The 13,389-nt window shown below is 35.3% G+C and overlaps 1 protein-coding gene across 7 annotated transcripts in view; it reads right to left on the reverse strand.

Annotated features, from left to right (window-relative positions):
* The window catches only part of agrn (agrin), a 285,064-nt gene that overhangs the window by 64,641 nt on the left and 207,034 nt on the right, over positions 1-13,389 (reverse strand). For all 7 annotated transcript variants that reach the window (XM_016280112.1, XM_016280113.1, XM_016280114.1 and 4 more), the window contains 2 exons: positions 13,027-13,227; positions 1,679-1,821 (listed from right to left, as the gene is read on the reverse strand). In XM_016280112.1, the coding sequence (XP_016135598.1) occupies positions 1,679-1,821; positions 13,027-13,227 (344 nt within the window). The remainder of the gene's footprint in view (positions 1-1,678; positions 1,822-13,026; positions 13,228-13,389) is intronic.

The following is a 13,389-nucleotide window of genomic DNA, read 5'->3' on the forward strand; positions in this document are numbered from 1 at the left end:
GAGCTTCAGTAGGCCTATGTGTAGTAAATGAAACCGCATGTCTGCGCCATTCATTTCCATGAGGGGCAGACTGAGAAAAAAAATTCAGGCCGGGAAATCGCACACTCATACACCCACAACAAATTCTGAAACACGGACAACCCTATTTTTTGTATGGACCTCACATAAAAAAGGTTTAAATCCTTAGGTTGGGGACATGCAAAATAATTAAAGTTCTCTCCTGAACTGCACCTTCACTTACATTTTTCTTTTCAGTCTCTTTATTTTGCCCTGATATCCATCTCTCACATGACTTTAATACTCAAGATTTAACAAAACTATACTTTCTAAATTGTCTACATGTCAAAATTAGTACATCACGACAATATCGTTATAGAAAAATCCTAATACTGAACATAAGTCATGTTTTTCCCTTACAAAAATTAACCATGCTTTTATTATAGTAAAAGTACAGTAAACATGCTTTTTTTTTTTTTGGTAAATGGATTACCAGTTGTATTTATTTTTACTAAAAATTCCATAGTTAAACTATGGTTAGTGTAGCAAAAACCATGGTTTATTTGCGGTTACCATGGCTTAACAATAGTAACCATTGTCTTTGGATTTATAGTAAAATCATTGTTAATTTTCGTAAGGGTTGTGTTGTTGTCTGCCCTAGCTCCCCCTAAACCTATTATATTTTTTTATTTTTTGTCTGCTAAATTACTACTGTAACATTACAATAGATAATAATGATGTCCTTTATACAGTATTTTGAGTGATGACTAATGAGCAATGGGCTGCTGCTTAACCAAGTAAACAAAGACAAAACTACAATAGTATATTTACTGATGAAACTGACCTGCAATTGAAACCGAACAGTAGTTTTGCTTCTCTGCTCCATCTGTGCGCTTCCACAGTCCACTCCATTCTCTCTCTCGCATTGATTACTCTGTCCCAAACCATTTGGCGGAGGCGCAGAGAGCGCGCAAGCCGAAGCATTGCCAGTCACTACTAACCGATTCATGATTTATTAGAGATTTAATTATCGAATGGCGAGTTCGGAAATAATCGCTTTAGTACATTCGGCAGGCAATTATACAATAATAATATTAAAATAGCGGGGCAAATCGGCTGCCAGGCTACCGGTTCTCTCAATGGCCAGTCTGCGTCTGATTTTCACAGACACGCAGAACGTGCAGGATTCATATATTGTCTTTTTGCGGCTTAATATTCACAGACACTAGTCCATATCGCGTTTTGAATAAAGTGTACTGACCTACTTTTGATTTATTCGTCCAAAATGTGGCATATTCCGTCCTATAGACGGTTAGGCTATAGGAATTCAATTTTTATGACTGGATTCTACGAACCAGTCTGTGTTTTCCGCATCGCGGAAATTATAGGACCGTATGTCTGAAGAGTAGTCAGTGCAATTTGGGAAAGAATTCAATTAAATCTGTATGTGGATGTGTGTAAATATTCAAATGTAATCCCCTTTGTAATCGTTGACATTTTCATAAGTAACTGTAATTTAATTACACATTTTTTCTTAGTAACTGTAACTGATTACAGTTACATTTATTTTGTAATTAAATTGCGTAACACCGTTACATGTAACTAGTTACTCCCCAACACTGCAAATGCCTGGGCGGCACTCTCTTCGATTGGAAATGGCAAGGTGTGTGAATGGACATACTGAGCTGTGCGGCACTGTCTGACAGGTGAAGTCACACACGCAGCGGTCATCCTCTGTGTCGTCATCCCATGATCCGCCGTATCGTCGACAACGATCCTGCTCGCAGGTTTCAGATCCTGAACCTGAGCCTCCTGAACCGCAGTCTGTTGGAACATAAGCAAATACCCTTGTTTACTTCATAGACCCTTGATTGATTTGAACTGTCCATAAAATAAAAATCAATCATTCAGTCATTATACTAATTCTAACTCAAACCCTTAACGCAAACATTTTTTAAGTATAAAAGGAGATAATTTAGTCTATTTATGGGTAGCTGATGCATAACTGTAAACATTTTCTTTTTTTTTTGTCTCCATTAGTTTGTAAAAAATCCTCTGATAAATACATTTTTAAAATAAAACTCAGTTGTTATACTAATTCTAACCCAAAACCCTTAAGTGTCTGGCATTTTTAAATCATAATTTTTAACCCGGCAAAACATTTTAGGAAAAAAATAGTATTTTTTTCATGTCATTACATTGTTTAGAGCAATAAACATTTTTTAAATAATTTTTTTAAATTATTAATTATTATTATTTTTTTAATGATATTTCATTCATAAGTTATGCTACGTCCTTGTTAGAGGACTCAAAAAATGTTTTATATAAAAAGACATGAATGAACATGCATAGGCAAAAACAATTGTTTTTTTTTATACAAAAAAATTTTTTTTTTATATATTTTTAGTTTTCAGGGTTAGTTTTTACCAAACTTTGTATAAAGATAATTCTCAACTATGAGTCAACTACTTTTCTTTATGCAAAATGTGTGTAAAATGGCCATAAACAGGTTTTCTCATTATATATAATATATCTATAAACTAAATCTAATTTGCATATTAATGTGTTTTTGGGGCAATATGTAATGAAAAAAGAAGTGTAATAATGGGAGTAATAATTGACAAGATGTTCATAATAATATATAATATTTCATAGGAATATTGAAATATAATTTCTTTCCCTATTAACTTGTTGTGTCACCCAAAATGCGTAATGAACATGCTTTTAGTCCCGGTGTCCTCTACAGTGGACATGTATGAAATCAACGTCCTGTTTCGTAACAGAAAGTCATATTTTGATTTGAAACCCCATAACATTTTCCTGATATGTTGATTTATGAGACACAGTTTAAAAATTAGTCAGATTTAAATGATAATTACAAAATATTATCATATTTCCATAAGAGTGTCACTAAATTAAAATCAGACATTTTTGAAGACCAAAGAGAGGGAGTGTTCATGGTGAAACGTCCAAACATGTAGTATCTCTGAAAAGCCCTGAATGTGCTCGGTACAGGACATCCAAACTTAAAGGGGTCCTATTATGCTTTTCACTTTTTTTATTTTAGCCAGTGTGTATGTTTGGGCATAAAAAAGATCTACAAAGTTACAAATCTCAAAGTCCACTCCAAAGGGAGATATTTCATTTTTTTTAAATTCCTTTTCAAGAACTACAACGAACGGCTCGTTTGGACTACAGCATTTGTTTTCCGGGTTTTGTGATATCACAAAGTGGCCCATTAGAATATCATTAAAATAATTCCCGCCTACGAAAATTCTAATGGTTGGGGGGAGGGGCGAGGTCGTGGCTAGAGTGCTTGGCTGAGTGCATCAGACGAGACGATGAAGAAGAAGAAGTGCTGCTGCAGAGTTAGTGCATAACGAAAAAGAAGAGCTGCTGTAGCGTCAAGTTTTCGGCATGTCTAAAGGCAGTCGCACATCAGAGACAGAAAGAAGCTCAGCACCGCTTCTAGAACAATTCTTACAACAAGTACAACATGGCGCCACTGGTGTGAGTAAACTCATAGAAAATAATGTGTTTGAATTTTAAAGACGTGGCGCGACGCGACGCGAAAATTTCACAAGTTTTTCACCATTTTAATCATTTTTTTGTCTTTATTATTTCACATAAAAAACTGTGATAAATACATTTTTAAAAAGACAAATATTCCATCCATATCTTAATGAACATAAATTCATAAATGACATGCAATATATGCATAAAATGATCCATATTAAATATCCAAACCATTTGTCTAAATAAATGCAAAAAAACAATAAAACAAAATAAAAACAAGTATTACAAGTGAATTTAGATACAACAACATTATACTGTAATGTATAGTATGAAAAACGGATAGGACCTATTCATTTTGGAGACATAACCAGATATAACCAATAAATGGCCAACATCAAATTCTATAATACAAACCCAATTCCAAAAAAGTTGGGACACTGTACAAATTGTGAGAATGGAATAATTTACAAATCTCATAAACTTATATTTTATTCACAATAGAATATAGATAACATATCAAATGTTGAAAGTGAGACATTTTGAAATGTCATGCCAAATATTGGCTCATTTTGGATTTCATGAGAGCTACACATTCCAAAAAAGTTGGGACAGGTAGCAATAAGAGGCCGGAAAAGTTAAATGTACATATAAGGAACAGCTGGAAGACCAATTTGCAACTTATTAGGTCAATTGGCAACATGATTGGGTATAAAAAGAGCCTCTCAGAGTAGCAGTGTATTTTGTCTAAATGTCAAAAAACACAACACTTTAATTCAGTTTAATTGACTCAAAATTACATAAAACCAATCATTTAATGCTAATAAAAACTAAATATTGCATTTCTTTTCAGATTTGCTAAACCTTATATTTAAAGGTGTTCTTAAATTATTAGTGTTTTTAAAAATGCACTTTGGTGACCATTAGATAATGACAAAGGCAATCTAAACGTAAAAATGATGAGGTACCGACACATTGTGTACAAACCCATACACAGTTGTTTGGGTGTTTGTCCACACAAAGAGCAGTAACCCATGCACAACCTCAATTTACACCATATTAAAGAACAAATAAAATCACTAACACTGATTTCAGGGAGATAAACAAGCAATCTCACATGAGACCTGGGATCTGAGCGTAAACAGCGGGTAAGTACTTTAGAAGTCACAAAGAGCAAAGACAAATAAGACACGCAGACACTGGGGACCTCATGCAAACACATATTTGCATATCAGTATGCCGCACATTGTCTTCTAATAAAATAAAAATATTCCCAGGTACTCAAGCATCTTGTTTTAACTTTTGCTGCCAAGAATTAATGGACAGTGCTTGGCAAAGTATTCAGACATTCTGTGCATATTGAGATTTTCTTCACGTTGGAGTGAAGATTGAAGCAAAGGCACTGCTGGAAGAACAAGATAATGACCAGCAATGGAAATACCCAGCAACTAACGAAATACATTAAACAAGACACCAGTGTGCCACCAGCAAAGTGTCTCCTACATTTAGATTAGAAGTGAAATAACTGACAATCTGAAATCAATGTAAGAGTGTTTCACGGCCATCATGCGTGACGTCAGTAATCACACTACATTATGTCAGGTGGAATTAGTCTCGGTGCGAGTTCAGGGTTCGTTTCTCTGTGTGAAACCCCAACGGATAAATCTCGATTCTCTCCAGGATCCAAACTTTGGGGATTATGGGTGAGGAAATAGTGAGGATTTTTCTTCAGATGAGTCGCCTCATTAAACACACTCTTATCTAGCCTATTTAATTAGAATTAAAGTTCATTAGTCAACAAAGCTGACTTGCTGGAGATATAAAGCACCACTCTTTGTAACAGAGCATTACCATTTGTTATTTTTAATGAAAGTTGCCGAGCAGCTAATAAAAAGAGTGTAAAACTTGCTGCAGTTCATAACTGCGTGTTTGCCTTCGTTAAGGAAAAAAAAAATGCATTTGCTGAGAAAAAATTCTATATCTATACATCTGTATCTATGCCTATATATATATATACTGTATATACAGTAGATGCTTTCTGAAGGATCATGTGACTGAAGAATGAAGTTGAAAGTTGAAGTCTGTTAAAAATTCAGCTTACCATCTCACAAATAAATAACATTTTAAAATATTTATATAATCGATATTTATTTCAACTTCTAATAATATTTCGCAATTTTGAGGTAACTTCACAACTTTGTATTATTTTTTGGGGTCTTTTCTCTGCAGATACTGATATATGCAATTAATTGCGATTTATCAGCCAGTTTATCATTAGCATTAGGGAAACACAAAATCTGCATGTCGATCGATTTGATTAATGAGGAAAAACCAAATGCCTGTGGATGCTCTTTCCCACGTCTCCATTGCGAGTTAAACGCGTTCTTTTCTTCACATGCAAAGCTGGGTAGGGCAACCTCGTGCACCCTGATGGGAAAATCGATTGTGTATAGGTGGAAATGCCACTAAGCATAAAAAATCTCCTTAAACAGATTATGAAGCCGGTCACAGTAAAGGCTAGGGGTTGGCCAGCACTGATACGTCTTATCAAAAATCCCCACTGTCAGCCTTGCAGGGTCGATACTTGTGGAGGCCATTCAATTCATTAGCCCCAGCCTGGAAACAATGAAAGCACTCAAGCCTGAAGCCCTGGCCACAGTGATACAGAGAGCAAACGCACTCACTGTGTAGACATCAGGTTTCTGCTTCAGAGCATTAGCGATCCGACACTGTGATGAAGAGATTCGGTATTTTGCTTAATGTGAGCTGAGCTGAATTTACGCTTTAGGGCAGAGTCTTGTAAAGATCAGCCAAGAGACTCCAAGGGGAAAGAATGTTGCATTTGCCTGATTATTACAACCTTTCTCTTTTTTTCACACCAATTGCCTATTATTATGGCACAGCAAACAGAGAAAACAGTTAAAAACTGTCTGAAGCACAGGGGAAGCACAAAATGCTTCATGCTGCACATACTTTCACAACAAATACATTTAATAACTCAATAGGGGTGTGATGAGACACTTATCCCACGAGACGAGACGAGACACGAGACTGGGTTCACGAGAATGAGACGAGACAAGATTTTTAGACTTTTTTAAAGAAATCCTCAATGATGAAATATATAGGGAAAAATAGTCTTTTATTCTTATTAATTAAAATCATGAAACTTATACATTTTCACATCAATTTATTAAAAAGTTGAACAAAACTGACATGTTTTAGGGTCCTATGAAATGTTTTATTTTTTCTCACCATATTATTTATATTTTTTATTGTTACCAAATTCTGTGTTTTAGCATATCTAATTATTTGAATGCATAAAACAACTTAATTTATTAATTTTTTTTTCTTAAAGTAGCCTTATGAATTTTCTTCCCCTCAGAAATTCTATATTTACAATATAGGCACAATGTCTTCAAATCAAACCGGCTTTTATTATAATCAAGACTTTTATTTTGACGGGTTGCCGTGAATACCTTTACAGTTCTGTGTACGAGATATGACGCTAGTTTTACTCAAATCAAACGCTAAAATGGTAATGAAGTGACTCTTAGAGCAGTTCTGGAGATGTTGTTCATGTGTTTACGTCCTCATTTAGTGAGAAGGCAGACGCTGAAATCACCGCTGAAATTTACTACACACACAGTGTGTGTGTGTAGTAAATGAAACCGCGCGTCTGCGCCATTCATAAACAGAGAGGCAGAACATGCAGGATTCATATTTAAATCGACTTTTGCGGCTTAATATTTACAGATACTAGTCCATATCGTGATTTGATTTAAGTGTAATGACCTACTTTTGATTAATTAATTCAAAATTTGACAAATTCCTTGACATTCCACGCTAAACTGTGAATTCTGTTTTTATGACTGGATAAAGACTACACTGCGTAATTTTCCCGCTTATCATGCGGCCACTTGCCTGATGTAACATAAAATATCTTACATACCACCACTTGTGAACGAGCTAGTGTAATGCAAATATATCTGAAAGGTCTGCGTGAGGATATCGTCACGTTATCTGACTGGTCTCGCGAGACACATCGGATCTCGTCACACCCCTACTCAATAATATAATAATAATAATAATTCATTACATTTATATAGCACTTTTCTAAGCACTCAAAGCGCTTTACATTGTCAGGGGGTATCTCCTCATCCACCACCAGTGTGCAGCATCCACCTGGATGATAATAATATACAATAATATACAAAATTTATACAAAGTTTTCGAAAGAAGCATTCTATCATCACCAAGGCTGCACTTATTTGATAAAAAAATAACAGCAAACCATGAAAACATAGAGAATAAACCAGCCATATTGTGCACAATTTTTTTTAATTAACTGTTTTGTATTTTAATAAAACAGAATTTTAAATATTTTAACTGACTGATCTATAATATTCATATTCTTTGTTTTCTATTTTAATAAAACATAATTTATTCTTAAGATGAATTTCAGCATCATTACTTTAGTCTTCAGTGTTACATGATCTTGCAGAAATCATTGTAATATTCTGATTAATATTCTGATATATATACAATTCTTTGATGAATAGAAAGTTGAAAAAACATGCTTTTGAAATATTTTAACTGACTGATCTATGATAATCTTGTCTGAAAAATCTTTTGCAACATTACAAATATATTTACTGTCTTTTATTATTGATCAATTTAATGCACCCCTGATGAATAAAAATATTAATTTAATAAAAATTTCTATTTAGCAAAGAACCTTAAAAAAATGTGTCAAAGTTTCTGCAAAAATATTAAGCAGTACAACTGCTTTTTAACATGTATAATAATAAGAAATGTTTCTTGACCACCAAATCAGCACATTAGAACCATTTCTGAGGGATCACATATAGTTTGCATCATTGTTATGTTGCTTCATAAAAGCCTATATTGATAATAAAAGATTGTTGACAAATTTATAGTGCATTTTCAAGTGTTTTCTGCTAAGTCAAACACACGTTGAACAGTAAAAATGAGCTCAGCACAAAAAAAAACTAATCTTGCAGCAGAGCTTCTTCTACACAGCACCGTCCTGCTTATACACTCAGTGTAAATACTATAAACTGTAATTTAAGTATATAAATAAATGTGCTGCTTGCGTTTGCGTATGAAACAGACCTGATACCACAAGCAATTCCAAAGCCACAAAGCAGTTTTGCACTGCAAAGACCCATTACAGATTCAACGCACACTCTCATCCCCTCATCAGCAATACAGTAAATAATACGCTTAAATTAAGGTTTCTAAACTCTGACTCTGATAAACCTGACCACTGAGCAGCAACGGCAATCATTTCCATATACGAGGCTCTCCGGGCCACCTAAGCCAAATTGTGCAAGCTAAGCACAAGATGAAAGCGTTTACGTTCCCGGTTCTGCTGTGCGTTAGCAGAAAAAAAATGCAACGTAAAAAGGTGAATAAATAAACCCGGTGGAGTGAATGGATACGGGTGGGGGAGGAGGTGCTAATTAGTTTCGGCCCTTTGATGTCACCGCCACCCGCACCGCACGCGAACCTTTCAATTAGCGAACACCAAGATGTACACATCAGCTGTTTTCAAAGCCCTTTTCCGTCTCTTTAACTCAATCATGTACTTATGGGGTCCATTTAGCCATGCGGTTTCCATTAAGACGTTCCATTAATAAAGAGCGAGCTAGAGTGAAAGCAAAGTGGGTAAACAGACACAGAATAACTCCAGTAGAAAAAAACAGATGGTACCATCAAGAGGTGAAAGGTTTTTCTGGCCGATGAGGAGATAGATGACGGGGAGAGGAGAGAGATATGGGGAGAACGGGGAGAAAAAATGTCAAGCGGGAGCGCAGCAAGGACAGTGACCTTCAGACTTAGCTGCTAGTTTGTTGCAGGTGGCTGGGATGCCTTACTGTGAATGCATAACTCCCATGAAAACACACACACACACACACACACACACAGACCTTCTAAATGTCACACTTCACTTTTGGCACGCACACACAAACACACACCTTGTCTACCTCTCTCTTCCTCACTCTCTTTTTCATTTCTCCCCTTGAGAGTCAACATTCACATTCATCACAAGTTGTTGACCTCTGTATCTCAAACTATGGGTATACATCTACACACACACACACACACACACACACACACAACCTTTGGCCTTCAAGATCGGCAGGATGGTTAGTTGTAGGATTTCTAAAATATTCACAATATATATGCAATGACTTTACTGGTGACAAAATTAAGTGAATATTGTGACTTTTTTGGGACATTTGATTTGATAAAAGGCATCACATGACAAATTTTGCACACTTTTAATGACTCTGGGAACATTAAAAACATAATTTACACAGAAAAAACTAATTTTCACCCTTATTTACTCATTCTCATGTTGAGCCGAACCTGTATGACTTTTTTTTCACAAAAAAAGGATACACTGATTAATATCTCCATGTTTTTTGTCCACCCAATAAAAGTCAGTGATGTCTAATGTTGATTTGGATGCCTTTTACATTAATTATATGAGCATTTCTAAAATGTTCTTCCTCAAAATATTGTCTTTCATGCTCCACAGAGGGAAAAAATCATAAAGTTTTGGATGGACATGAGGATGATTAAATGGTGAATTTTTATTGTTTGGTAAACTGTTCCTTAAAGACATAGGATCTTCAGATTTAAACTTCAGTAGTAAAACTGGCAATAGAACGGGTACGTTTGATTAATTTCATGTCAATCAGTTCAAAATTACTCGATTCAAAACTGATCCAACAATTTATCAGTGCTCAGAATATTTTTTTTTATTTTTAAATATATGTAGATAAATATTGCTTATTATTACTATGCATTGTTATAGTAGGGAACATTAATTAAAAATAAAAAAAATATATACATTTTTTATGAAGAATACTGTGGAAAATATGCCTACATAATATTCACATATTCAATGAGATATTCACATATTTTATTTCTGTGTAGATACATTTACTAGATGTTTACTGTGTTTTAGAATTATTTAAAAATAATAATAATAATTAAGTTGGCTATAATGGCTTGTTTTCTTTTCTAAATGAACAAAACATAAAAAACACTTTAAATCAACATATTTAAAGACTAAAACAAATCACTTTATATCAATATATATAAAGACTAAAAAAAGTTGCCTTTTTTAAGCTATAAATTCCAGCCCTAGTTGGTTGTTTTCTGTTTACTTGTGATTTGTCTCCTGTAGATGGGCATTACTGAAAGACCTGGACAGTAGCTTAGAGTAATCGAAATGCTGCCAACATAAAGAGCAATAGGGCATCCTGACAGCCTGCAGAAGTTCTTTATGAGAAGATTCTTGTGTGTAACGGATGACTGCACACTCTCTCCTGTTTGCCCGCTCCCAAACTCTCTACCTGTGGGTGATCCGGAGCGTGTACTGATGCTTTATAAGCTATTATGTTGCTATTTCCAATGCATAATCCTATTTAGTAAACGTATATTCAATTCAAAGCGGGCCTCTGCCCCAAGGTGATGCTCGGTTCTCACATATCGCTTTGTCTGTGTCTACAATGAGGCTGAATTCAGACTAGCAGAGTGTGAAATTAAACAGGTGATAAATTCTCCGCTACGGCCAGACGCAGGGAACACTGTCATTTTTCATTACCTCCAAATAAAAGAGTGAGAGAACACTGCCATTTCTTTCTTATGACTAATGAACATGCGTATTGAAGCCAGGTCTAAACAAATGAATAAACCATGTCTGTGTAAATAAACAGCCCCTTTGGCCCCTCTGAGAAAATGTTTTACTTTGACTGTATTTTGTGCCCACAACCGCAAAATCATACCAGCCATCACACAAATGGAGTGCGGTGTTTGAAAGCTAAATGTAAGATAGACAAAACAGCTCTGTTTTCATCAACTTAAAACCCCGTTCACTATTCTTCTAAATACAAAGACCTGCCGGCTGATGTGTTTTAGCCGCCGCGGTGTTGCATCACTAGTCTAGAGAATAAATTGACAAAGCAGGTGTCACAGGCCTCTGGGCAGGATCTATTGACCGGACCCAGATCCTGCAGCCTTTAACAGCAACTCCTCCACAGCTTACAGAGCTGGAAAAAAAGGTCTGATGAGACTTAGAGGGGGAAAATGTGTGATTTTTTATTTTATTTATTTATTTTTGTTTTACTGCCAAACAGCCTGCTGGGAATGACTTAAGTGAGATATTACATAAGGACTATACAGAGAAGTGGTAGGGTACATTATAGTTTATTATATACAGAGCTGGGTAGAGTACTTTGTAGTTTAAATTGTAGTCTGTTACTGATTTCAAATTACATGACAAAAATAGTAGTTTGCAACGTAATCCATTGCATTACACATTTAGGTCATATAATAAGACTACTTTATGATTACTTTTAGATTACTTGTCATTTATCATATTGGACAATCTTGTACCATATTGATATAAACATACAAAGAGTAAGAAAATTTATAACATTTGTTGTAATTGACAACATGAAGTGCATTAAACATTACATTACAACAAGCTTTCCCAAACTGGGGTTCGTAAAGGAAATAATACTTAATTAATAAAATATTTATTTTTAAAATCTCAGGGAAACTTTATGGAATCAGTTTTCTGCCAAAAGTATTGCAGTCGCAGATAAAAAAAATGATAAGAGTGAAACCAAAATTAAAAAATATAAGGAAAAATATATTGCGCAAAATGTAAAAAATGTAAGCAAAGTTCTCAGAATAGCAAACAATAGTCACAGATTGAAAAATAATCAAAAATGAAAAATTGAAAAAATAAGCATGAATCAAAATATTTTACATTTAAAATCATATTGCACAAAACTGAAATATTAACGCAAAATTATTCGACTTGCACACAAAATCATGTTTTCCTTTGATATATTTCTTTGTTTCTTTTGTGCCCTCATACATTTTCTGCTCATATTTTTATTTTCTGTATGCTTATGCTGCTTTTAACTTCGCTCTTGTTTCCAAGTTTAGCGCTCGCTTTTCCAAATGTTGCGGTTAGAGTTTCATGTAAATCAGGGTGGGTTTAAGCGTCATCATTGGTCCACTAGTTCTAAATCGACAGCTCCTACTCTAGCCAATCAGTCCAAGAGGGGAGCTGATGTCACTCCAATGTGCCTCATTAGCATATTTATGTGTGTGTGTGTTTTATTGTGCATATATTGTGAATATTACATATATACATATGTTCTATTAAATGTTAGTACAAGTGGAAAGCATGGTACCGACTATAACTGCCTCAAAACCAGAATAAAACTGAATCTCACACAACAAGAAAAGACAGAGAACACAAGGCGCATACTAATGCCTGCATTTCATGCTTCAAATATGACGGGTCACTAAGTGCAGTCGATGCAAGGAGGTTAAATTGGCCGCAATAAACTGTTTGGAGTGAATGCATTAACTCGGCTCGCCCCAAGTACAACTGTGAAAATCAGCAAATAACAGGGATTTCAGCTTCTCACTTATCTTATCACATACATGAACACATAAACCCACCTTCATCACAGACGCCAGGTTTGGCCACCTCAATCTTCCTCTGTTTCTTGCAGGAGGCCAGCCGCAGCTCACAGTCGTTGTTGTAGGTGTTGCCGTCGTTGCCGCACACGGGTTTCACCGGCTGACCCGTGCACTGCTGACACTCACACTGGTTCTCGACGCACCGTGCTCCCCAGCTACACACAGTGCTGCCACAGGTTTCTGATCACACACACGCAACACGCACAAATCACAGGACAGGATAGTTGAGACACAAAGAGATGCAAGAAACATGTTCACACCTCAATAAACGTCCTCCTGAAACTCCAAACACATTCACATGGGATTCTGCTACGTAAAAACCACCACGTAAAATCATGTAGC

The sequence above is a fragment of the Sinocyclocheilus grahami genome, unplaced genomic scaffold (genome assembly GCF_001515645.1).
Source record: "Sinocyclocheilus grahami isolate Dianchi unplaced genomic scaffold, SAMN03320097.WGS_v1.1 scaffold137.1, whole genome shotgun sequence".
Taxonomy (NCBI): Eukaryota; Metazoa; Chordata; class Actinopteri; order Cypriniformes; family Cyprinidae; genus Sinocyclocheilus; species Sinocyclocheilus grahami.